General features: G+C 48.1%; 1 protein-coding gene across 1 annotated transcript; it reads left to right on the top strand.

Annotated features, from left to right (window-relative positions):
- The first annotated feature begins 39 nt into the window (after positions 1–39).
- On the top strand, positions 40–21404 carry LOC308066239 (solute carrier family 23 member 1-like). The gene is made up of 12 exons (XM_080393268.1): positions 40–141; positions 3661–3810; positions 5108–5265; positions 8854–9013; positions 10470–10651; positions 14058–14178; positions 14512–14668; positions 14870–15123; positions 18188–18352; positions 18709–18817; positions 19859–19954; positions 21127–21404. Exons 1-12 carry the CDS (start codon positions 88–90, stop codon positions 21393–21395), a joined length of 1875 nt encoding a protein of 624 aa, XP_080249394.1. The 5' UTR covers positions 40–87; the 3' UTR covers positions 21396–21404.
- The last annotated feature ends 4911 nt before the right edge of the window (positions 21405–26315 follow it).

Genomic DNA, 26315 nt, shown 5'->3' with positions numbered 1-26315 from the left:
AGGGCTGTGTTGGCTGGGAGAAGTGGCCATTTGGGAGGCTTTCCTCGTCTTACCAGTCTTCCTTTTTTCAAGGCAGTCGGTGAAGGCATGACTCCCTCCTCAGACAAAGAGCTCAACGGGCTAGATAACCCCGGCTTCGTGGTGAGTCTGCTTGTCTCTGAAGAGTAATTCTTGCATAAACAGGTGCGAGCCCTGCGAAAGGAGGAGAAAGGGAAAGCCAGGGGGCTCGGACTGGCTGCAAGGATGCTAGTGTGTGGTAAATGTCTGTCTCTGCTCCTTTATCGACAGGAATCTGAGGAATTGTTTCCTTACTACAGCCTGCTGCTGCAGACTCAGCATACTTTCTACTCTCTGACACCCTTTTCAACTTCTTTTCTCTCTATTATTTCTAAAATTATAGCACAGATAAATGGTAATACAAGTGTATCTGTACTGAAAAGCAAGCTAGCTTGTGGCTCCTTGTGGCTGCATCCCTGGGTACAGCATATTATGTACTAATTAGTAAAATCACGGTAGAAATTTAGCCTAGTGAAGAATGTGTTTCTTTGTCTTCTGGATCTATTTCTAGTGAGGTGAATTGTCAGAGGTGGGTGAAAAAGAGATTTGGGAGTCAGCAGGAGAGGGCACCCTGTAGAGTTATAGCAGGGTAGTAAAAGCTGTAAATGATAGTGATGTGTCAGTTCAGGGATGTGCAGTGCACTGGAAATGCTGCAGGCTATAACAGCCATGAGGCAAGGGCCTGGGGCACGGCAGCTCCCTTCCTCTCTCACAGCAGGACTCGCCTCCATTAGGGACTAAAAGCATTGCTTGTGCTCTGACAGCAGGTGTGAAGAAGTGGGGTCCTGCAACCCTCTTGCTACCTTGGTACAGACCACCCACCTGGGGGGCCTTGAGGGAGGCATTTAACCTCTGCTGTACAAGTCTCCCATTTCTTGGATAAGCCTTGGTGGGCTTGCCGTGAGCAGCAGAGGTGGGGGTGCTATGCCAGCCATGGGCAGAGCCTCAGGGAAGTGCTCAGAGCAAGTCAGAGGTTTTCTTTTGCTGTTGTTAACAGGGTCTCCATTTCTACCTGTTGTGTCATAATACAGAACAGGCTGGTGACTTCCTCCGGTTTGAATCACCCCAAAGGAGGTAGAAGACAGAGATCTTTCACCTGTGGTTCAAGCAGTCTTAGTTTCAGTTCAGTGATTATTTAAGATGCTCTTGAGGGCCCTGATGCTGTGCCTGGAGCCGGAGGCCCATGGAGGGTGTCCTGGTCCCCTGAGCTCATGGGAGAAGCTGGGCTAAGAACCACCAGCAGCAGTTCGCCTTTCCTGTTCCAGACTGTTCCTGCCTTGTCCTCCTCCCAGCATCTCGGCATCGCAGGCTGGCTGAGGTTGGAAGGCACCTCTAGAGGTCAGCTTCTCCACCCCGCTTGCTCAAGCAGGGTCAGCTAGAGCCAGTTGCTCAGGATTGTGCCTAGACACTTCTTCAGTATCTCTGACGGTGGACACTTCACAACCTCCCTGAACAGCCTGTGCAGTACTTACTCACACTCATAGTGAAAAAGCGTTTCCTGATGTTAAGACGGGAACTCCTGTGTTTCAGTCTGAGCCCATTGCCTCTGGTCCTGTCTCATCCTATTATCTCCGCTCACATCCTTTTCCCACTGAGCCCTGCTCACTCACTACCCTCCAGCTCCCGGGGGTTCAGGCCTTCATGTGATGGTCATGTGGGGCTGTTACTGGCACAGGCTCTGCCTGGCTGGAATATGCCTGCTGGTTAACGCAGGGAAAGTTGCAATGCAAGGAAAGGAGCTTAGTGCTGTCTGACTAGCTTCAGATTCATCTACTCTGGTATTCAGGAGTAGCTGTCCCCAGATAACTCAGTGCATGGGCAGTGTTAAGTACCTTGCTGTACATTTATTAATCCATGGCTCAGGCTTTCTTGTTCTAAATGAAAATGTCTCCACAGGGAGTTACTCAGGAATGCCTTTTGCTCTTGAAGTTCATGCCTGAGTTCAGTTTGAATTAACTCTGCCTTCACCTATCTATTTTGAAGTACCTGTAATGCTCCTAGGCTGCCTAGGCTGGATAAATACACTGTGTTTAAAAGGTATTACATAGCATGTTTTAAACAGTGTGATCTAAAATGGGACTTTGGAGACTCAGCTGTGAGAACAGAAACCTGGAGGCTTCAGGCAAATGATGAAGTCTTTCAGGATTAATCTACCACACTTGGAAAATTTACAACTAAATGTAACATTAATTTTACACCCTATTCCCTGACCGCAGCATTAGCTGTTTGCCTCCACTGGTAGGTAGGCCATGAGCATTATTGCAACCCCCTCGCTTTGCTGGACATTTTTGTGTCTTAAGGTTCCAACAGGACTTGAAGGATGAAAAAGGAAAAAAAAAAAGAAAGTTGAGTTCCTCCTAACAGCAGGTTTCCATCCCTGCCTGATGAAGCAGGGCATCCCAGCCCAGAAAAGCCCTTTGCTGCCAGCTTACTGAAGACCCACTAGCTGGAGAAGGGTTGATAAAACAGGTGGTTTGGGATCTTAATTAGCTCTTGCATTTGGCTCAAAATTTTGTGGCTTTCCAGGCAGCCTCCCACTACCACATGTGTGTGTGCACACACAGGCAGGTTGTGTGTGTGCATGTGTGTGTGCCCAGGCAATGTGTGTGTGTGTGTGTGTGTGTGTGTGTGTGTACACAGGGGTCGGGGTGGGTTGGAAGGAGGAGCAGACAACCGGGAGCAATTATTTAGCTTAAAAGCTGTGGCAATGGAAGCAAAGCACTATTTTGCTTTCCTTGGCAAAATGTCTCTTTGCATAAATAAACTCTGTAAGATGTATAGTTCCCTGGGGAGCCCTGTGGCTGCTGGCTGCCTAGGACGGGATCTGAGCCTTCCTGGGGAGCTATTTCAGACCCTGGCACCTCCCTGAGCCCCCAGGTCCCCAGGCTGTTTCCTGAATCCTCCAGGTGCCATTCCCCATGGCAGGCAGCCGAGCTTGGGCAGCACCCCAGTAGCCCTGGTTTGAGTTGGCTCCTTTGACACGGACGCCAGGGCTACCTGTTTCATGTGTTTCACGTGGCTCCTCTGCAGGAGAGAGATTTCCAGTAAGAAAAAGGGCAGGTGCGTTTATCAAGGCCGACCATTGCAAGGGTGAGTGTAAGGAGACTGGAAAGAGAAGACTTAAGAAAATTAAATATAAAACCTACTTCTACTCTGTAATTAGTGGTAGCCAAGTTGTTTTAGTGCATTTTATAAAAAGTACTGTTTGGGTGGGACAACCAGGAGGGACAGAGACCAGGGGACAATGCACCTTTCGTTGATTAATCCACTGCACACTCGTCATTGCTTCTGATTGCCGTTTCTCCATCCTTAGCTAGACATTAATGATACTAATGCACCTCGTGCAGGTGTCTCTCTGAGGTTGAGGAACCCTGTAATGTTTCTTCTGGTCTAGACGCACACATGCATATAAAATTTTTCCACAGGTGTTTGTATCTCTGTTTTAATTTACCCCCCTTGCTCTTCTTTTTTATCCTGGCATTGTTGAAAGCTACATACGAGGTTTTCCTGCAAGATGTGGAGCGTGGCTGCAAGAGAGGTGGCTGCTGGGTGCCTGCAGGGCTGGGCTGCAGCTAACGACGAAGGGTCTCTTCTGTTTTCCAGGTTGAAGATGGGAGCCACTACTGCTTCTCACCAGATCGTGCTGCCTGGAGCCCAGAGGAAGGCAGGGGCAAGGGCCGTGGCAGCAGCAAGCTTGCCTACACTGTCATGGATGTGCCCCCCTGGTACCTGTGCATCCTGCTGGGCATTCAGGTGCGGCAGGGGAGCAGATGGAGGTGGGGATGGGTGGAAGTTTAATGACTGTTCAGCTGGTCAGTGGGGGTGAAACCTGAATTTGGGAGTGCTCTACTGTTACTGGGCATGACTGGAGCTGTGGGGCTGGATCTCCATGAACTCAAGTCCTTCCCACCACCACTTGCTGAGCACCGACCATTATCCTTACACCCACAGCTACACTGCGCCCCTTGAAGTGCAAATGGAAAGGAAGGGTCCCAGGGCTGGGGCTGAACAGTTAATAAGAACAGGCCAGATAGCTCATCTGAGTGTAGCCAAAAGTGTAAGGGCTTCTGAACTTCTGCATTCCCTTGGCAATAAAAACTAAGCAGAAGGGCCCACGCTGCTTTGGTTGGTGTCCACGCCCAGGCACATTAAATGACCCAGGGCCACTCTGGGTACTGAGCCTCAGGGAAGAGAGACCTCTGAGTGATTAAGGTAGTGATGGACGGCGCTTGGAGCTAGGTGGACATTTTGTACTTAGTTTCCTTAAACGGTTGTCTCAAATTTAGAGTGTATTAAACCAAGGTTTTCTGATTACATCTGCCTCATAATTTTCATAAAACATACCTCTAATGAACACAGTGAGTTTCAGAGTGCCACCAGTTCCACCACTGCAGTCCTGTGCTCTGAGCTGAGAAGCAACAACTAAGGTTAATATTGAAAGGAAAAATAAGTTTGAAAAATTTTCACATTTAGTAATTAACTGAAGGTCATTGCAGAAATATGTCTGTGACTTCTGAAAAAGGCAATGCCTCATTTTCCCATTCATGGTGTCCATTTTTTATGGTTATCCGTAATTGCACTATGTGAGAAAAGCTGCTGATAGCAAAGAATTAGTAGCTCCAATTTGCCAACTTTTAATGTTATCCTTTGTGGTGCAAATGAGATGGACTGAAATATTGCATTCAGTTTGCCTGATCACTCTGTGTCCCTACCTTAGGATGTCCCCACCTTCCTGGAAGATTAGCCCTGACAGCTTGTCTGAACGTGCTGGAGATAAGCTGGTTGTTTCTAACAGTGATCTGGGGAGTCCAGAGCACTATAAAAGGTCTTTGGGCATGGAAAGCAGAAGTCTGTCGGCGTGCATTGCAGTTCTTGTAGGTGTTTTGGAACAGGCCCTAAGAGAGCATTAAAGCTGCCAAAAAGTAGGATGGGTAATACCAGTGTGCATGAACACAAATCTGTGAATTATTTTCAGATTTCCCTCAACAGCACGGTAATAATGTACAGCCAGTTCTGTGTCCTTCACCCAGTCTTTCTCTATGGCTCCTAGCATTTCCTGACAGCCATGGGAGGTCTCGTAGCCATCCCGCTGATCCTCTCCAAAGAGCTTTGCCTCCAGCATGACCTTCTCACCCAGAGCCACCTGATCAGCACCATCTTCTTTGTCTCTGGGATTTGCACCCTGCTGCAAGTCCTTTTTGGAGTCAGGTAGGCCAAATGCAAGAAATGTGAAATGCGACAAAACAGTTTGTAGATGCAATTGCTACGTGCTCGCCACCACTCTGCTGTAGAGTTTATCTATCATGTGCTACCCTTGGGCAATGGGAGCACATGTCAAAGCACCCTGACATTTCTGTATGTGATAGCTTTGCAGGGCTACTTCACTGTCCTGACTTTTGCGTCTCCTGATACTTGATGCTGCTTTTGTCGGGCTTTTAAGGAGTCTGTCCTGCAAAACAATGAAGTATTGAAACATGCAGTAAACAGTATCTACTTGCTCCTTACCCCAGGGATCCTCCAGCCGAGGCAGGGCCCTTCTGATCTGGGCTCAGGATCAAGGGACAGAAACTCTGGGGCAGGGGATAACTGGGAGAAACTAAAGCCCATCTGCCACTGCCTAGGGACTCAGGAAGGAGCTCTATAGCACATCCTGTTCAGTGGCATCACTTTCCATGCTCAGGGATTTGTGACACAGGCTGAATGTAAGCAAGGTAAATCCTCTTTGCTGCCGAGCTGTTGAAGAGCCGATGGAGAGGAGATGAGCATGGAGTTGCCGTTCACTACCCAGAAAATGAAGTGCTTAACAAGAGACATGACTGCAAGTACTCCCCCTTGCCACAAAGACCCTGCATCTTTGCTTGCAAAATTTCTTAATTCCCTTGTCATAACTCTGGGCTGCTTCTATCTTTCCACAGGTTGCTTTTTCCTCCAATATGGTGGGAACCTGTGTTTCTAGCTTCAAAGGCAAAAATCACACATTCTTTGGCTTCCAAGTCTGAGCGACTTTGTCAAAATTCTTCTACTAACAAATCACTGGTCAACTGCCAGCTCCACACAATGTTTTTACTCCTCCTGTTTCTTCTCCCAGTGCAACTTTACCATCTTTGTCTATCTTAAGAAGTGGCTGTAAGCAAACTTGTCCCCAGAGGGTGCTCCCCTTCTTCTACATTCCTATGGGATGAGTGGAGGAGAGGGAACATCTTGGCCACAATAAAGAGAGAATCTGGTTCTTCTCAGTTCAGTTAAATTCAGGCTGGAGTGCATGATCGTGGCTGTGGCTGCTGGTGCGATTCAGGTTGGAGTCCTCCCAGGCCCTGCCCACCACCCCCCCAACCCCCACCCCCGCCAACATCTTGGTGAATATCTGAGAGCTGTGATGTCCCCTGCTTGCTGTTAGCCAAGGATGAAGGGGTAACAGGGAGCCTCTCCCATGGCTGAATAGCTACGTGAGGATTAACAGGTTAAATTAAGTGGTAAGGCGTTGTTCCCATAGCATAAGCTTGAATGGATTTTGCTGTGCTGAGGATGCAATTGCCCTGTGGCTGGCCCTGACTGTAAGATGTGAGGATGCTCCTGCCAGAAAGGTGGGACTCAGCCTGTGTTGTGGCCAGAGGCAAACAAAGCCTGAGGAGACACTTGGAAGCAGATTTTTTTTTCTCTTTTTACTGTTTTCTGAAACCCTGTAGTAATTGATAACTGTAAGTCACCAACAAGACAGCTAGAAAAGTGGTAAATAACAAGCTGGAGGGGATGCTTCTTCCTGGAAAACATACGTGCCATTCTCCGAGGCCCTGGGCAGCCCTCAGCTAAGTGCTTGGTGCGTTTCCTGGTGTCCATATTTAAGAAAGACTAATTCAGAGGAGAAGAGGTACGGAGATGATCTGTTAATGTGGCATGGGGAAGGGACATTTGGTCTTGCAGAGGCTGGCCTGGTTAGCAGGGCAAAGTGGCAGCTCTGGGGGGCATGGCTGCAGCCCGCAACTAGCTGGGGAGACAAGCAGGGGGAATCAGGCAGGGAGAAATCATTTTGGCTAAAAGGCAATGTTGGCACAGGAGTGAACGGATGGGAACTGGCCACGAACATGGGGAGTTTCCCACCAAAAGCGAGTGTGGTTCAGAAGCAGCCCTGCAGAAGCAACAGCCAAGGGAAAAGCCTGATGAACTGCAACTTGCAGCTCAGTCATGTTACACAGCATGAAAAAGCAGCAACAGGTCCCAGGCAGTCACTGGAGACACTGTCCAAGAGGCTCCCTGAGGGGAGACACAGTTGCTTGCCATTATGGTGAGCCTCCCTTAGCAGATGCTCGGACATCATGTAGTGGTGATCAGAGCATAGTACTTCCTTCCCTAAACCTGCAAGTTTCCCTTTTGCAAACCTCACTGGAAAGAGCTCAGCGTGCGCCATATGCACCACCTCACCACCCCAGTCTGCTCTGAGCCCACCCATTCCAGCACTGGCTGTGAAATAGCTTGAGGGCCAATGCAGCAGGAGCTATACATCTATTGTTAACTTCAGCACTGGGCCTTCTCTGTTTCTTTTTGGTTTTTGCCTTACCCAGAAAAATCCTTTGAAGGCTGCAACATATTTGGCCAAATGCTGTAAATAAGTGACTCTACAGATGACTGATACTTCAGTATCATTTACCGGCAAAGTTCAACAGTGCTTTGGCTGTGCATGGCATGAGTAATTGCAGTGGTGTAAATATTTGTTTTAGGTGATGGAGACATGGTGCTATAACAGCTATGCCATCTCTTATTTTCCATTGCTTTCCAGAGAATGGTGGAAATGCCTCTGCTTCAGGGAAGTCCATGCCCTGCAGAAGCCCTCACACGGCTTGCTGCCCCGCTGCTTTTCTGAGAAGGCGCCGTGAGAGCTCCTGGCTCAAGAAGCAGTTGATCTGAGGCTTAAAGCCTGAAGAGCCAGTCTGGCCTTTTAGATCTTTGTCTCCATTTCTCCATGTGTAGAAAGAGAAGAGGCTGGCGTAGCTCACAGGAGCAGCTCCACTGTGCAAAGCTCTGTACAAAGCCAGTGCTGAGCACTTCTGGAGGTGTGGGCTCCTTGCTAGCCTGAAGAGTTTCCAGGCTGAGGGTTACTCGAAGCCAGGAGACACATGGCATGGAGGGAGAGCCAAGGTCTCACCCAGTCAGCACGCTCAGATGTGTCCATACAGTTCTCCTTTCCAGTGTCAGGGCAGAGGAATTAGCTTTAAAATCTGGTGAACTAAAAGCCAAATCACATTTTCTACTGCCCTTAGTCTGAAGATGGTTGTGGTGTGAGGAGTAGCCAGGGCATGTCCTTGTGTTCATGAGCAGGTTGTGAAGAAAACTGAGGCAGCTGAAGGGGGCAGAGGAAGCAACTAGATATTTGGCAAGATTTGAGCCTAGGTTGATTCTGAGCTTTGCTTCAGAGTCTTGCCATCTTTCTTCCTTGGTCTTCTCTCCTCCTCCAGCTTTTCCCCCTTTGTTATTTTACTCTGTGCAGCTCCATGGTCTCATCACAACTTAGGAGGACTGCTTTTTCCTTAATGCAGGGTATCAGAGTTTGACTGCAGCACCGATGCGCTCCTGCATTGCCCGTGTTTGAACCTGAGATCTTCCCCCCAGGTCATTGCTCTTGAGTGCTATGGGCAGCAATTCCCACCCATGGTCACCTGCCAGAACATGTGAAAAGATACTGTCAGAGGCCATGGGCAGACTGATTTTTTAAAATTTATTTTGCTTTCATTTCTCTCACCCTAATGGAGCTGGGTTTCTAGCATTCTTGCTCATCATCTTTTCCCTCTGCTCTCCTTCCAGGTTGCCTATTATTCAAGGAGGCACTTTTGCATTCCTGACCCCCACACTGGCCATGCTGTCTCTCCCCAAGTGGAAGTGCCCTGCCTGGACGCAGAACGCCACCCTGGTGAATGCCTCTTCACCAGAGTTCATTGAAGTCTGGCAGATGCGGATGCGAGAGGTATATTACATTTTCAGTGGCACTTGCTCTGTGTCGGGGCTGTTTGCTTTCAGAAAAGCACCTGACCATGGCAGGGTGATAGAGAGCCCTCTATCACCAATGGGCCTTGGCTCTCACCCTGTTGCAGCTTCCTAAGCATCTATTCTCTGGCAAAAAAAGCAGGCGCTTCACTGCTGCTGAACAGGGGACATGCAGATCACGGCTGATTTGTGGCCCCTGCAAAGTCTCCACTGGTCCAGCCAGATCCCTTCTCCATGGAGCATGGATTGTTTTGAGGAAGAGAGGGAAGATGTTTCCAGGGAAATTGGTCAGGGGCTAGGGTCTACTATGTGGAAGGGGTGTGCCTGGTGGGCCATTAGATGTTTTCTTGTAAGTATAGGCTTAGTAGGAGAATGGAGACGTATGCTTGGATTATAGCTACTGCTGCTTCTAGAATGGTTCTAAGTACAGGAAACCTAGTAAAAAGAAATGCAAGGGCAGAACTTACCGTAAATGTTAAAGAACAGTGCACTCTTAGGTAGTCAAGAGAGAGGAGGAAAAGTCAGGGATCTCACTGCCTTGTTCTACATCTATTGCCACAGAGTAAGTGGCTAAATTCGGCTCTGTCAATCCCTTCCATGGTGAGCTTTGCAAAGCACTTGGGAAGCACTGCGAGCTCATGAAGGATTTGCTGTGTGGCACAGGCTGCCCTCCCTATTGATTCATGAAAATCTATCACAAGGGCACTGCTGCCTTCTTTCAAGCTGGCTGCTTCACCCCGTCCCCTGCGTTTCTCTTGCCTTTGGGGCCAGGGGAGGGAAGGTGCTCAGCACCACAGAGGACCCCGCCTGTGTTTATCAATAAATCTGTGAAGGCAGAGAGCAGCCTTACCCAAGTCCCCTGCTTGGAGCTGACTGTGAGCAGCACTTCAGGATGTAATTGCTGGCTGCTTAGCAGTGACTGTCAAACACAGGAAAGTCCAGGGTGATGAATGTGTCCCCAGAGAGAAACTGTTACTCAGAAAAAAAGAGGCTGTAATGACCCACCTGCCCTACCGGTGTGCTGAAGTGCCTCAAGCCCTTCCCAGATGGATGAGTGGAGACCATGGCCCTGCTCCCATTTTGGGGCCAAGGGCTTTTCCCCTCTGTGTTGAGGGGGCAGGAAGAGAGAGTGCAGGGTCACTGATACATGCTCGGGTGGCCCAAGAGGACAAGGAGGAGGGGATCTCTGGAACAAAACTAGCCCTGGTGAGGACTAAACCTACCAGCGAAGGGGGGATTTGGTGTGCTGGTACTTCGGTGGTCCTTCCCTGCATGTAATGCTCAGCTGGGCTTTGCTGTAGCCAGCGGGAGGGCTCGGTGCGAGTCTGTCACTGCAGGCTGAGCCTGGCTGTCACACTGGGTTTGCACTGACTTATGAAGGAAAGGCTCAGCAGCTGGCACTCCTTTCAAACTGCTCTCTTCCTCCCTTTTTCCAGGTGCAAGGAGCTATCATTGTAGCTTCCTGCTTTCAAATCTTTGTTGGATTTTCTGGCCTGATTGGATTTCTGATGAGGTTCATCGGCCCCCTGACAATTGCCCCCACCATCACCTTGGTCGCACTACCTCTCTTTGACTCGGCCGGGAACGAGGCTGGGCAGCACTGGGGCATAGCATTCATGTAAGTCTCACTTCCCTATGGAAAAGCTGAGCATACACAAACCGCCTACCTCTGATACGAAACTAAGTGTCAACAGTCTGTAGCAGAGTTCCCCTGGGTTCAAGGTTTATTTGTTGAGCACTAACGTGTGTTAGGCTTGTGCAAGGCAGCAGTGTGGCATAGTTCTCCCCCATCCCCCGGGAGGTTAGAGCCCTCAAAACCTAAAAATGAGTTAAAAAATCTGATTTCTGTGAAAATCCAAAGTTCATAGGTCAGTAGAAAAACAAGTCTTTCCTGTGTGTGGTTCCTGGGGACTGTCTCTGTCACAGTTGTCTGCATACACTGTCTTATACACCCATTATTTAAGTTAAAAAGACATTCCTAAAATGACAAAGTTGAGCACTCAGAGTTAGGCATTCCTCAAGTTTAAATAGCTGATGCTTTATGTATAGTTTTCACATGAAAAGGAGGAAATATTTTCTCCACAGAGGGCCTGGGGGGCTCTGGAAATGTCTGCATGTGATTGCAGCACTGAGTTTCAGTGTTTTTCAGTTTTCAGGGCTGTTTGTGTGTGTGTGCCCTTCTGCATGAGTGTGCTTGGTGGCAGAATTTCCTTAGTAGTTCAGAAACAAGTTAAAAAAGTAGAAATGCCGCTACATCGTGCCCCTGCAGATTTGGTACCTTCAGATCCCTAATGCAGACTTCAGTTTGCAGCAGGAGTAGGTTGTTAACCTCTCTACGGGTTCCATAAGTTCACTAGTGCTTTCAGAGCTGCCTTCAGAGACTTGGGGGGCCAGGCTTGACTGCAGCCCCATGAAGGCAACACACTGTTGTGGGGATGTGCTCCAGTCCACTTCTCTCATTCTCTTCTCCTCCCTACACCTGCCCTCCCAGACCCCAAACAGCCACTGGTCTTTTCCACCCCCAGTTCCTCATCTAACTGGTCTCTTCCACTAGCACCCCACAGGACTCCAAACCCTGTCTGCAACCCAGCTTTCCTTTCACCACTGTTTCTCCCACCACATCTCTGCTTGTTGTCCTGTTGTCCAGATCTTGTTTGTCCTAGCCCCTTTGCTTAGCCAGCCTGAATTTTCCCTTCAAACTGTATATCCTTGTCTGGACTGTCTCCTTTTTCTGTCTCCCTTCTCCAGCCACTGGCTCCTAACCTCAAACTCTTGCTTGACCTCTTTGCCCAACTGTGCTGCTCCATTAAGGGGGTCCCAGTCCTTAAGCCCGTGTCCCTGCTCTCAACCCAGGTCACCCTTTCTATCTGGTTCATTTCTGTCCCATCTTCTACCCGTGCTAATCCCAGTCCTTTCTTTCCTGACTGAGATACCTTAGCCTCAACCTAATCACTGTGCTCTGAGCCATCTCAGTTGTGTCCTCTTTTGATGCCTTCTCGATGCTCCATGGGTATCATTAGGGAAAAAGGGAGAGTGGTGATGGAGAACGTGGAAGATATGAGCCATGTGGTCTCAGCGCTGCTGTTCAACCCTTCCCAGAACCCCCATGGTGGGTGATACCCACTGTTGCCTCAAGAAACTGGTCTAGTGCATGCTCACTTGCTCCCTGCTGATGGTGCATACGCAGTTCATCACTGGGCAAGGCCTGGATGTATGCAGACAGCTCAGAATCTTTATGGGCTGCAAATGAGATGTTTCTGCTGACTGCCTGGGATCTGGGATGAATGATGGTTACAGACTGAGCATAGCTGAGCAGATTTTTGTGAGAAAGAGCAATATCCTTTACCCCAAAGAACAAGTTCTACTAAATCTTGAATTTCTGCTCCAGGTCATAAGCAGGCCTGCTACTGCTCAAGGCAAAATGACCTTCTCAATGCAGGCTATATACTATGTCTATTTCCTGAACATCACTCTTTGAAATAGGTTTGGGATGCATTTTTCCAGAAATATTTGGCCTGAGGCAGATGTTCTCCATGGAAATTTTCATCCTGAATGGGTAAAGTTAGGCAGAAGTATAAGCAGCTCAAAATAGCGTTTGTTAATGCAATGTGTCAGGCAACCTGAATAATAAGCAGTGACACCTACCCGAGATAGACGAGGTCTCTGCAGTGATTCATAAGGCTGCTGAGCACCTTTGTTAATGCAAATGCACAAAATGTGCACTGACGCAGTCTGTCTGGGCTCTGTAGCTTTAGAAACCACAAATGGAACCCAGTTCCTTCTCAGACTTTCTGCCTCCAGTCATTCAGTGTTTTGGATTGTGATTGATAGATAACCTTTGGCTGTATGTCGTGGCACATCTTTGCAGAGTGGGGAGGTTAGCGTTTCCTTTGCACGGCTGGCGTTCTGCCTGCCTGTGCACCTATAGTTCGCCACTTTTTCATGCATGGGAAACGACCAGTTTTCCCTGCTCTGTCAGTGTACTTCAGCTGGTGCAATTGTTTTCACACCAAATCCTATCGGGATTAATTCACTCAATGTATACAATTTAGACTTGTTATAAAAAAATGAGAGGCCCTTCAGAGGCTTGGTTAACATAAGAGGAAAACGTCCAAGGTCTTCTACCAACTCAGCAATCAAGGTGGAATGCCCAGTCCCTGCCCTCTCGCTGCATATGGTAGCCTCCAGCTTCATCTGGTTGCCCTTTCTGGGGGGAAGACACCTGGGGGCAGTCAGGGCTTGCTGTGAGCGCGCCTAGCTGTGCTGCTGTTCACAGGAGATGTCCTACCTGAGGGATGGGAGAGGAGCTGCACCTCGTGGTCACTTCCACCAGAATGAGCCCCCGGTGCTGCTGAGGGCACACGTGAGCACCCCTGCCTGCCTTGGCAGACCCCTCTGCTGTGCAGCCCTGGCAGACCGGAGGGATGTGCTCTCCCCTTCTTGACCGGCTGGGAGGTCTCTGTGGGCACCACGTGCAGCCCCACAGTCCCACTGCATTTCTTTCTTTCAAAACAGGGACTTGCACAGCCAAATCAATCCCTTTTTACTCTGTGCCACTTAGGAGCTTTTTGCAACTTGCAGAGCAGCATAGGTAAACCTGGAATCAAGAAACCAATAAATCCCGTATTTCCAGTATATCTGAATTACGCAGAGGTTCAGGTACAATTTCCTACACACCCTGCCTGGACCTTGCATGTCTGTCAGGCCTTTCTTTTACTCAAATGTAATTTTTAAGCTTCCTGCAACTGCGCTACACTCACTGATGCACTATCTAGGGGGTCAGTCTTGAAACAAAAAGAAGAAAAAAAGACATTTGCAAATGCAGAAGAGTTACCGATAGTGTGATGGAAAACTTGTTCCACCTCAGGCTTGTTGGAGTGGGGAGCCACTCTGGTGCTGAGAGCCTGTTTTTTGAGGTCCTCTGGAGTCCCGGGTCCTTGGCTAGCAGGTGTTGAGTTAATGTGGCGACAGGCAGGAAGCTGGGCACCCACTTTGTCTCATGGTTTGGTTTTCTCTTGTCCTAGGACTATTGCTTTCATAGTTCTGTTCTCTCAGTACCTGAAAGATGTCCCTGTGCCACTACCATCTTACCAGAGAGGCAAGAAGTGCCACCTCTCCCCGGTCTACCTCTTCCAGATCTTCCCGGTACGTTGAGGATCTCGGAGACACGGCAATCATGGCAGAGGGACTGGCCTTACCCGCCCCAGGCTGCCTGGGCTCTTTCCACTCACATCCCGCAGAGTCAGTGCTTCCCAGCCCAGCCTGTGCAGCAAGGGGGCAGAGGGGGAGAAGGTCCCCATGGCCCTGACCGTGGGGAGGGAGGGAAGGAGGGAGGGCCACCGGGACCCCCTGCCATCCCTCTGCCTCCATTCCATGTGCAGGGGAAAGGGGCAGGTGGGGAGACACCTTGTCACCCACAACCATGCCGGTGCCGCAGCCATACTCTAATCGTACCCCACTGCTGCATGCGATGGGCAGGTGCTGCTGGGGCTCTCCCTGAGCTGGCTGCTCTGCTACGTGCTGACGGTGACAGACGTCCTCCCCGCCGACCCCACCGCCTACGGCCACCTGGCCCGGACAGACATACGTGGGGATGTTTTATCCCAGGCTCCCTGGTTTCGGCTGCCTTACCCAGGTACCACTGCCCCTCCTCTCCCCCTCCCACCTTGCTACTCCCTGCTCCAGCTTGCACCTCTGCTTATAGCTAGCAGGGGGAGATGAAATGCCAAGAATCGGGGAAATACCCACAAGCATCCCTGCTGTTCTCCCCCCTGCGCTGCAATAGATTTCGAGACAAACGTGCACCACTGAGCTGAAACCATCTATTTACTTGCAGGCCAGTGGGGAGTGCCAACCGTCAGCCTGGCTGGGATATTTGGCATCTTAGCTGGGGTGATTTCCTCCATGCTGGAGTCCGTGGGAGATTACTATGCCTGTGCCCGCCTGGCTGGGGCCCCGTCGCCGCCAAAGCATGCCATCAACCGCGGGATCGGCGTGGAAGGCATCGGCTGCCTTCTGGCTGGAGCCTGGGGGACAGGGAACGGCACCACATCATACAGCGAGAATGTGGGAGCCCTGGGCATCACCAAGGTGAGCCTTGCTGCAGTGGGGTGGCTGCAGTGCCCTGGCCCTCCTGGAGGTTGCCCCTGGGGGTGTATGTGCAAAGGAGTGGTGGACGTGGGCATGTCTTGGACCCGGGATGTGATCTTAGCCCACCTTCTGCAAGGCACACTGGAAAAAGGTGCCCTGGCACATGGGTGACCTCCTCAGCAGCACTCCAAATCACCTAACAGAGGTGGCCACTCTTTCTTTCTCTGCTTATGGCCTGCATATGGGATGAGTACACACTGCTGTTACCCCTGGCAGCTGGCTCAGGTGATGTTACACCTCCGCTAACCTGGAAATTTCTTGAGGACTGACTTTATCAAAGGCTGTCTGTCTGTCTGTGTCTCTCTGTCTTCCTATATATATTTATGGAGAGGAGAGGGAGAGGAGAGGAGATTTAATCAGGCTTCGAATTCCAGAATTTTTATAATCCAAGGATGGCAATTACATGAAAGTTAGACTATTTCTTTGGGATTATAAAATTGATGGACAGGCATATGTTTATACCTCTCTATAAAGTTTTGTTTCTCTCTTGAGTACTTTATTGCTCTTTTAAGGGAAAGAAAATTCCAGAGACAAGTTTGACAATCAGATCACAGATTTTCACTAAGCTTTACAGTCAGGGGATGGGTACATCCAGCAGCCAACTGGGGAACGTTTTTAAATCATTGTCAAATAAGCAATGTCATGTCAGCAGAGCTGTGAGTCAGTAAATAAATGCAGAATTTGACTTATAGCTCCCACTCTATAACGTTGCTTATTTCACTGGATTTTATAAAGCTCACTCAAAATAACCATTTTTCAGACTGAAGCATTAGTGTTTGACTGAGGTGGCTGCTTCCAGCAGCTGTCTTGGTGTCTGCATGGAGACCAGTTTAACCTGTCACCACATGTACCTCCTCACTATGGAAACTGTGCATACTGACCATATTCCTGAGCCCCTTCTTTACTGACATGTATGGGATGTAGCATAGTGCAGAAATGCCCAGGCTCGTAATTATCAGTTTACAGGACATATTCTCCCATGAATGCTAAATCCTTCAGGTCGACATAGCGTCCTTGCTGACTCAGGAGAGATGTTTCCCTTAGATCTCTCTGGTCACATTGTTCACACTTAAGAGAGCAGAAAATACAGCCTGATCTCAGTCAGCCTTCCAGCAGTGTAAAGGCTCTGGCTGGGATAGATGGGCATGCTGAGAGCGCAAGGCAGAGTTCATTTTGGTTTTTATGTGGGAAACACATTTTTTATGACAAATGGAAATGCAAGGGACTTGTTTCCTCTGCATAAACAGAGTTGTCCGGCACCAGCTGAGACATCTTTGGAGATCTTAGACATCCACAGGGGCTGTCAGATAAGGCAAGGAGAAGCTGCTGGAAGCTGCCAAGATGTGACATCTTAAAAGGCACCAGGTACCTATATTTAAGCTTCTTGATCAAACCCAGCATGCCAGTACTGAGGTACAATTTCCAAGAAAAGAAGAGGAGGACTTTAAGGAGAGGTAAAGACCTCAGAGTCACCATATAGACAGTAGGGAACTGTGCAGTTTCTTCAACTGTAAGAAAGAGAACTGATTTTCTTGTTTTCCTGACATAATTGAAGCAAACTCTAAACTAGAGGCCATAGCAGCATATGTTCGCAGTTGTGGTATCAGTGGATTAGGTAATTTGCCTTTAAGGCAACTCCATATACTGGGTAAATCAACATTTTGGCAAATAAGGAATATGAAGCTTTGTTCTAATCCTGGAACAAATAGATCTGTTGACTTTTATTAAATTATAGTTTTAATGGTAGTGATGTCCCAAGTTTTTAAGCCAAGGAATATAAAAAGCCCACCTGAAGGCAATGCATGATTTGATTTTGAACCTCCCCACCAAATCTTTTTCATTTATCTTTCACAATCAAGTAAGGCTTAAAATATTTTAAAGGAACATGTTTAAGAAATGCTTAAAACCAGACACTACTAGTTACTGGGCGTGTTTTTGTTGGAAGCATTCACAAAAAGCCCTTCCTGTAAATATGACATTCTTCAGATATTTAAAGGGAGGGATTAAAATATTTAATTGAATTATAGAATGTTTGCAGAGGATTACGGAGTTTCCCTGCCTAAGACATGAATGTTATAAATGCTTTAAGCTGTCCAAGTTTTGGTGAGGCAAGGCATATCTTGAATTGAAAGTCTAATAAATATTGCTGCTTTTCTTTTTAGTTTCCATAGTCTGTAAATGTCTCTTTCATCCCTTTGTTTGGCAGATCCTCTTTTTCTTTCCTATTTGCATGCTCTAACAGATCTGAATGAAAGGCATTGCTTGGTGCTTCATCCCATCTTTGTTGTAGTGCCCAACCCAGAAAAAGCCACCCTGGCTCTTCCTAGGGGAAAAAAAGAGAAAAAAATGGTTTTACTGAAGCTAGATGGGTGATGAGAGATAGGGACAGACCAAGAGACCTCCCCACTTCTTATTAGCCATTTGACTATGGAAAGGATATATCAGATCCCAGAGCTTGGGATTGAAGCAGCCAGACAGCCCTGGTCTCCCAAAACTTGGTCTCCAAGGAATGGAGGGATCAGTGTAGGATACCTTGTTGAAAGCCATTTTTAGATGGCAAGCCAAACCCCGGTAAAGGATTGTCCAGTGAATTGACTGGGTGGCTGCAGTGCCAGCCTGTGGGTGTGCCAAGACATCTCTAGGCCAGAGTGAGAGCAAAGCTCTGTGTGTGTATCAATGTGCTCTTAATTTAATAATATTTTTGTTTGTTTAACAGCAAACCGTTAAAGTCCTGACAGCAGTAGGAAAGAGTGGTGTGGATCCACAATTGCTCTCAGAGTGCCTTTCATGACAAATATTTACTAGTGGACAAATACTGATGCTCCCCATGCAGCGTGAGCACCCCAGTTCACCGTCAGCTGCATCTGAACCTGCGACTGAATGTACCATTGGGTGCTTTGGCTAGAGGTGCAACCCCTGCCCAGCAGGCTGGCACTAGAGCCTGCTATCCCTCGTCTCTCTGTGCCAGTTAGTGCTTAACTGCCTCCTCTTCCTCTTGCCCCAGGTAGGGAGTCGAATGGTGATCATTGCCGGTGCCTGTGCCATGCTCCTGAGTGGCATCTTTGGGAAAGTTGGGGCAATGCTTGCCAGCATACCCACCCCTGTGATCGGAGGCATGTTCCTCGTGATGTTTGGAGTTATCACAGCAGTGGGGATTTCCAATTTGCAGGTAACGAGCTGTGCGAGTGCCATTTCATCCCTAGGGAAGGGTACTTTGGTTTTGAGTCAGGTTTTTACCAGGCTGAATCAGATATAAACATGCTGCAGCAAATGCAGGCATTTACTTTGGCAGTTCCTTGGGTGATGATGAGGGGATGTACCCAGAGGGGCTAAATCACAGAGAGCTCCCTGCCTGGGGCAGGGCTTGCTGGCATCAGGGGATCAGTAATGCCCCAGCAGCACCAGGGCTGCTGCCTGCGTCCACGCCTGCATGCACTGTTTATATCCCAGCATGTCAGATGAACACAACAGTAATCCACAGATTTGGGTAATTCAAGATGTAATGTATACAATTTCTCTGTGCAGTACACAGATATGAACTCCTCCAGAAACATCTTTATCTTTGGATTTGCTCTATTTGCTGGCCTCACGGTTCCCAACTGGGCATGCAAAAATAGTACACTGCTGGAAACAGGTAAGAAGCAAATTCAGAAGCATTTTCTGTAGCATAGAACTGAAGCAAAGGCTGATGTAGAGAAATCTTTTAAAATGCAATTTTTTCCTGATAAAACCCTGTTGCCTGTTTCTTTCTGGGAGGGCTATTCTTGCCCTTTGCTGTGATGCACAGCCCTGGTGCAGAAATCTCTGGTCTTCATCAGTTGACTGCACCTTGCCAGATTCCTGTTGGGCTAATGATCGCAGAGCGCTTCCCTGGGACACGTTCCTGGGATGGGGCAAGAGAATACTCCAGGCCTGAAACTTGATCAAGATCTCAATGAATGAGGCTTTCGTATATGCTATACACAATAAAACTTGATGCTTCCAAAATGCAAGAGCAGACTCTCTACTAAATTCCATCAAGTTCACTTTATTGAAATTTGCAGTCCTCCAACAGTTACCCCTTCACTGTGTCTCATGTGACTAATGTGTTTGCCACAAAGGCCGTAGTGTCCTCTCTTAAGGTATGTAAGAGATGGCACGCTGGGTGGGCTGTTGAACGAGCTGGGCCCACAGGTCACACGCGCAATAGACAGTCTATCAGATGCTTGGCGCCATTGAGCTTTGCTCGTGATCTCACAGAGAAACGTCACATCTGATTAACTTGTGGTGAAATCCCATGCTAAATATACATGTATTTCTTTGGGAACTGAAGCTTGTGCTTTTGTAGGGAACCACTTGCTGTTATGTTGTGGAGGCGCAGAATTTGTTTGGAGCAGAATGCAGCTTTTTCTGGGACAGCGCTGTGGTCTGGACTGTTAATAGGCTTGTAATGTATTTATGAGCCATCTCCTGCCTACTGGCAGCTGGGTCAGTGAATAATTATGCAGAATAAAATTAGGTCTGAAACTGGCAGCAAGATCAATCTCCCTTACATTGCCAAAACTTAAGCTCTGTTTTGGGATTTGCAAGTCTTGTCTAAACAAGCATGCAGCTCGCAGCCTCTTGGCACTACCTGTGTTGCTGGTCAAACCTGCATCTCTCTGCACCACTATCCAAACCTTTGTTTTTCTGCTAGGAATCGTCCAGCTGGACCAGGTGATCCAGGTGCTTCTCACCACCAGCATGTTTGTGGGTGGACTCCTGGGGTTTATCCTTGATAACACCATTCCAGGTAGGATTTGCTGAAATGAGCTAAGCTACTAGTTTGTGCCTGCCCTAGGGTTTATTTCCTAGTATTTTTTGTCTTTGTGACTACTGCTTTATATGGGTAGGAGCTGTGCTAGCAACCGTGAAACACTGTATGACTGAACTCCTCCCAGGGTGGGGTGAGGAACAGGGGACATCACTGAAGTGGTCTCTGGCTGGAAAACAGCGGCTTATCAAAAACTAGTTAATTTTTCACTAATAACCCAGTCTGAGGAAAAGGTTTATCTGAGGAAAATGTCTTTTGGGGGAAATGCCAGCCTAGACCCATGTTGCTGGTTGAAAGGAGAGAGAAAGGCAACTGCAATAAGTGGAAGCCAATGTGTGCCTCCTTATGAGAGCTGCTAAAACTGATGCTGAACTGGTGCCACATCAGTGGAGAGCAGTAGGAAAGGCTGGTGATCAAAGACAGGCTATAGCACCTGCAGCTGGCCCTCACAGCCAGCAAAGAGCCTCTGATTTTCATCGAGCCTGGGCAGGGATGCCATAAGGAGAGGAAAGCCTCTTTTCTGCTACAGGAGAAGAGCAGGAAGGACACCCTGTTAACCAGATTCTTTTACCATCTCAGGCTTCTTGGAAAGCTGATCTCCTTTTGGCTCATTAATTTTCCAGTAGCCCTTGATCTGCAGCTCCTCCAGGCAGAATTTGCGCGGGTGCTCACTGCCTTTCCCAAGAGGCACTCAGGGGCTGCAACAATTACAGGCACTTAGCGATTCCTTGTCTAGGGTAAATGCTATGACTGACTAGTAATTGCTAGCTGAACCTTATTCCCCCACTCCACAGTATCTGGGCAGTCAACATCCAGCCTTGTTTTCCTAGCACTATATGAAACCCCACTTTTACACACTTCTTAGATCCCCCACGGCTTGTGAAAACCTGTCTTGGTATACTTGATTCCCATGGAAAGCAGCAGAGAAGACTGCTTATCCGGGAGCTGTTGCATGAAGGCAGGTATCATCTGGAACCTCATTAGTGAATTTTTGTAAAGAGCTTTGGAGCTAGAAGGGTTTAAGTGCAAGGGATCTGTGTGTTGCCCTGGGTCGGCTGGGATTTGAGAAGTGGGTGTGAGGCACACAAGGTAGTCCTGTGCTCAGAACACCTGCTGTTTTAAATACAATTATCTTGGTTTTGCTGTTGCAGGAACACAGGAGGAGCGGGGGCTCCTGGCATGGAACCATAGCCACAAGGGAGAGGCGGTCAACCCTCAGCTTGTTTCCAAGGTCTATGATCTTCCGTTTGGCATAGGCACCAAATACTGTGCTGTGTCTTGGTTTCGGTATCTCCCCGCTTGCCCCAGAAGACTGCCTGGCAGCAAGAGAATGGATGAACTGAAGGGTGCTGGACAGGAAAGGAATGTTAAAGAAAGCTCAGAAAGAGACTCCGAGATAGGTGCTGATACAAGGATATAAGCACCTGGCCTGCATGTGAACTCATCTCAGAAGCAGAGGTCTGAAAAGTGTATCTGCAGCCCCCACCACTTGACCATAAACTGGCAGCTGTTAAGAGGCTGGAGGAGGAGAACTATCATGTGTGTCTTCTGCCAGCTCTGCCCCCTGCACCACTGGTGACCTTGAGGGAGTAATTCATCTCCTTTCTGCTCCTGCCTGCCCACCTCTAGGAAAATCATAATCCCTCTTTGGGCAACTCCAAAGCCCAAGAAATGCCTGGGAAAGATGTTCAGTTTCCTTCCTCGCACTGAGCCTTGGGGACCCCAAGAAGCAGCTGTTTCACCGAAGCAGAGCTCTTCCTGTCTCCTGGCTGCTAAAGGGGCCACTAGGAGAAGACATCCCTGATGTGGGCCCTGTTCCACTCTCAGGCACCTCTTGGGCTGAGACTAATCCCCAACACCTTAAAGATCTGTAAATGGCAATGCTCACCTCTCAGCTTGTGGTTTACACATCATCCCAGCCAAGGGCAAGGAGCGAGCACCTCTAGGTCACGATTAATCTCGTTCCATATTCACGTAATTTAAAGCCAGTCAAATGAATGTTGCTATAAGAGAGGTGTCTAAGGTTAACGGGATGGATTGTCTTCTGAACATGCTTCTCCCACCTTAGACTGCAGAGGGAATCTAAAGAACTTCCTTAGGTTCTTGACCTAACAGAAAACCCCAGCTTCACTGAAATGAATCCCACCCAGGGTGCTGGGAGCAGTTTCAGGGGACCCAGCTTCCTCAGGGCACCAAACCCTACAAAGATGAAGGAATTGTCATCAGAGATGAAGGAGAAAGCTCTTCTGCTCACAGTTTGATGCATCCCTGCTCCTGCTATGTCCTGTGTCCCCCACACTGTACTTGTTTGGTCTGGCGTGGTGATTGTGCAGTGACAACCACTTCTCTGGAAAACAGTTTGCAGATCCTTGCTCCTGTCCACTATCAGCAGCAACAGCCTTAACCTATATAGCCATATATAATGTGATTGCACATGGTGCTGGTTGCTGGTGGTGTGTAATAACATTGTGCTGTAGCATAAGCTTGCGCTTCCTGCATTGAGATTTATAGTTTATTATTTTTTTAATAAATAAGATGTACAGTGTAATGGTATTTTTCAGGGTGATTGATTGCCATAATGTGGCAGGTAGTATTCAAGGAATCACAGAGTAATTTTGGTTGGAAAGGACCTCTGGAGGTCATCTGGGCCAGCTCCTGCTCAGAGCTGGTCCTGTCAGACCACGTTGCGGAGGACTGTGTCCATTTGAGCCATGGATGGAGGGCCAGAGCCTCTTCGAGCTTGTTCCAGTGCCTGACCACCCCCAAGGTGAAAAGTGTTTTCCCTCATGTCTAATTGGAATTTCTAATGCTTCATCTTGTCTCTGTTGCCTCTTGTCCTGTCACTACTCTCCTCAGAAAAGTTGGACACCATCTTCTCTGTACCTTCCACGGGACAGCTGAAGGCCACAATACGATGCCTCCTTCACCCTCTTGTCTCAAGACTGAACAAAATGGTGGTTTCAATGTAAAGCCTTGATTACTCACACCTTTAAAGTCCTGTTCTTTAGTCCCGTCCTGCAGCTGTAGCAGTATGTGCCTTGTTTTATTGGTAAAGGATTTTTTTTTGTTTGTTTTGGGAGCCAATGAAACATGAATAGATCAATTGTGTGTGTGTTGGGATCCTAAAGGAGGAAATATTATGGTATAAATAGTTTGCTGTTATGGGCAGGTTGGAGTACCTGTGCTGAAGATTGTGGTTTTTATGTCTTTGGAAGAAAAAATGATTTGTGTATTTAAGTATATCTGATCCCCCCCACCATCACAGATTTTACAGAGATGACTGGTCCCAGGCATCTCAGCTCTGGTATCTTCTTCATCCTTCACAACCTGGACCACATCTCTAAGCTTATTTGGAGCTCTCTATGCTCCCAGAGGATCTAGCAGACAAACCCATGGTCTTATTCATCATCACTCTCGAATTTACTTGTGCTGTAGCACATGTGTGAAAGCGAGCTGTTAAGTCTACCTCACCCTGGCTCCTGTGTCCTGTACTGAAGCTGCCAGGCTGCTGCTGGCCAGACTCGCCACACACTGGAGGACTGGCATAGATGGGAACAGGATACACAGCTAATGAGGTACACAAGCCACACCTGCCAAAACCTGCTGTACCACAAAAATTGGTCTTCAATTACCTTTTTGTTCCCCACCCCAAGGATGGAGAACATTGCTCATCTGTTATGCTGTCACCCTGCTGCCCCAGCCTGCTGACATGTCTGTGTCCCCATCTTGTTTTTGGCTTGCAAGTTCCCTAGACTACAGCTGGGCATGACTTTATAGCTCCTGGCATGAGGGGGCCCAATCCCTGGTGGAGGCTCATTTGTTACCCTGGCACATCCTATGGGCCAGGAGGTGCAGACAGCTGTGTGCGGGCTATGCTGGTCTGGGGCAGCTGTGTCTGCTGTTGCTAAGGCTTAGAAGGCAGTTTTTCAGAAACTGTTTACATCCCTGTTTCAAGCTCAGGCTCCTAAATGTTTTTAAAAATTCCCCCTTTCGGTGTGTTTGTTATATATTTATAAAATATCCTTTTGTTTGCCTCGGGGGGACATTTCCAAATTTTAAAACAAAGTAGGCAGGGGTTAGGCTGCAGGGCCACCACTCCTCCCAGCTGCATGTGGCCACTTGAGGTTTGGAAACAGCTTCGACTTTGCACCGCAGCAACATGGCTTCTGTTTATTTTCTACTTAATGAAAATGAAAACCAGAGGATCCTCAAGCATAAAACTGAACACTTGAGGGCTGTTTCAGATTGCTTGGAGAACAGCCAGCTACGTGTCAGCTGTATTACCCTTTGTGCTACTGTTGAGTCCTGAGTGCAGCAACATTTACTGATTTCAACCAGGTGTGGGGTCACCCTGCTTGCAGCTTTGCAGAGAGGCAGACAGCTCATTGGGAAGTCCATGCAGATGCTCCTGCTGTTCTGGCCGAGGAGACCTGGTGATGGGTATTTGCTTGTACCTTAGGTGCGCTGGCTCTAGAGCAGCTAATCAGAGGCTCATTTCCACAGCTTTCTCACAAGATGTGACCTGGGCAGGACTGCCCTACGTTATGCTTAATGTGTTGAAAAGTGAGGGGCTGCCATGCTGTAGCACAGCTGTAATGTGGTGGGTCCCACCCTGCGCTGTTCAGCTTGGTCTGCCCAAACCCTTGCAACAACTGCACTTCCACTGATGTGTTCATGTTTCCCACTCTTCTCTCCCTGCTGCCTTTCTGCCTCCAACTCCTTCTCACCGCTCTGCCCCAGTAGCCTACATTTTCCAGATTTTTTTCATGAAAAGTTTCCACCAGACCAACCCCTGAGTGCTGCACAATGTGGTACCCGTGTAAGCACAGTACCATTATGCTCAGGAATTAAGGCTGCTTCCCTGCCAAGGCAGAGCAGACTTCACGCACGCCAGGGCAGAACAGCTACTGTCTGTGTAGCTTTGGCTCTGCAGGAGAGGAAACTGCCTTCCCACGTTACACACAGGCCTACACTCTTGTAAACTATGATCATGCGACAGGAGGAACCAGAGTAACGTGTTCTTTATCTTCTCCTTAATGTTGTAACACCTCCCACAAAGCCTGCTACCATTTGGAGGACTTAGTCTTTTCACATTACCTGAACACACCTGCTGTTTCACATTAATGTTCAGGCCAGTCTTAACCTAAAATTCTCCTGGTGAAGCATCAGAAACTCTCACGTGTGATGATCAAGGGAACGCATCTACATGGTGTGTGGTGTCCATTTAAAACTGCCTCCTGTGGTAGGTGGGAGGCTGAAAGTCATTTGGAAATGAATTATGCTGTGTTTAACTTCTGTCCTGAACTGGCCCTCAAAAGGGCAGGAATGAAAGGCTAATAAAAGGTTGTTAAGCCTTGAACATTATCTATTCACATGGCTGTCCTATGGCACATACCAGTATTGCCAAGTTTGACCTCAGCTGATGTGGTTATTGAGACGGATGTGGTGAAAGAATCATTAATGTAACAAACCTGACCAAAAGTTGTGTGGCAAATGGAACTGAAGATGAGAGAAATCTTTCTACAGCTAAAAGCTTGTGGGAAAAGTATTCTCAATACTGAGAAAAACTAACCTATTTCCCCCCAAAACTACAAAAAGAAAACACAGGCAGAACACTTAATGTAAATGCTTATTACTGTAGGTATATATATGTCTCTTGTACTAGCTAAAGGAGAGGATGATTTGACCTTGGAACCCCTCAGAAGTCTGTACCTGTATTTCAGCCAGAAGGTGTCCCAAAATCCAGACTGCCCAGGAGATGCACATGCTTGGCATTTTGGAATGAGAGGAAAAGGAGGAGGAAGGAGAGCCAGCATTGCTTATAGCCTGTATGCATGAAGCACATTAGAAAGGCAAGGCTGCACACTGGAGAACTCAGAGGGGCTCTTAAACCCAAAGAGGATCTGCAATTAGGAGCCCCCACTTCCAAACACAGCAGCCTAGCAAACATTCACCTGGGAGTGCTACTACAGCCTCACCTGCAGGGACAGAAGGTGCTCTGGAGGAATTACTCTCCTCTTGTGCTTCAGTGGTAGGCTCCACATGTGTTTGCTTGAATACGGCTGCATGTATCATGCACCAAGGCATTGGCCCAGCCCTCTTGGATTCAGCCTAAAAGCCTGTCTGCTGAAGGCCAATGGATAGTGGAGTATGCCAGCTTTAGTTTAGATTTTAAAATTAAACTTTTTAGCTTTTCTGTTTGTGATGGCTGTTAGCACAACCTCAGCATAACCACTGTCAGAACACAGTTTGTCCAAGTCTGTAGAGAGCCTTTAATGATAGCTCAGAGATGGGAAAGACTTTATTCATCTTCACAGCACTTTTAATTCCAAGACACTAT

Source organism: Falco punctatus (assembly GCF_963210335.1).
Source record: "Falco punctatus genome assembly, chromosome: 6".
In the NCBI taxonomy this organism is placed as follows: Eukaryota; Metazoa; Chordata; class Aves; order Falconiformes; family Falconidae; genus Falco; species Falco punctatus.
This window is presented reverse-complemented; position numbering and strand designations above follow the sequence as displayed.

Bases quoted from the DNA above. Each gene is read 5' to 3' on its own strand.
- LOC308066239 (XM_080393268.1), top strand. From the start codon at position 88: ATGACTCCCTCCTCAGACAAAGAGCTCAACGGGCTAGATAACCCCGGC. The intron at 9,014-10,469 runs GTATATTACATT...CCCTTTTTCCAG, and splicing joins GGCAGATGCGGATGCGAGAG to GTGCAAGGAGCTATCATTGT. The intron at 18,353-18,708 runs GTAACGAGCTGT...TTCTCTGTGCAG, and splicing joins TGGGGATTTCCAATTTGCAG to TACACAGATATGAACTCCTC.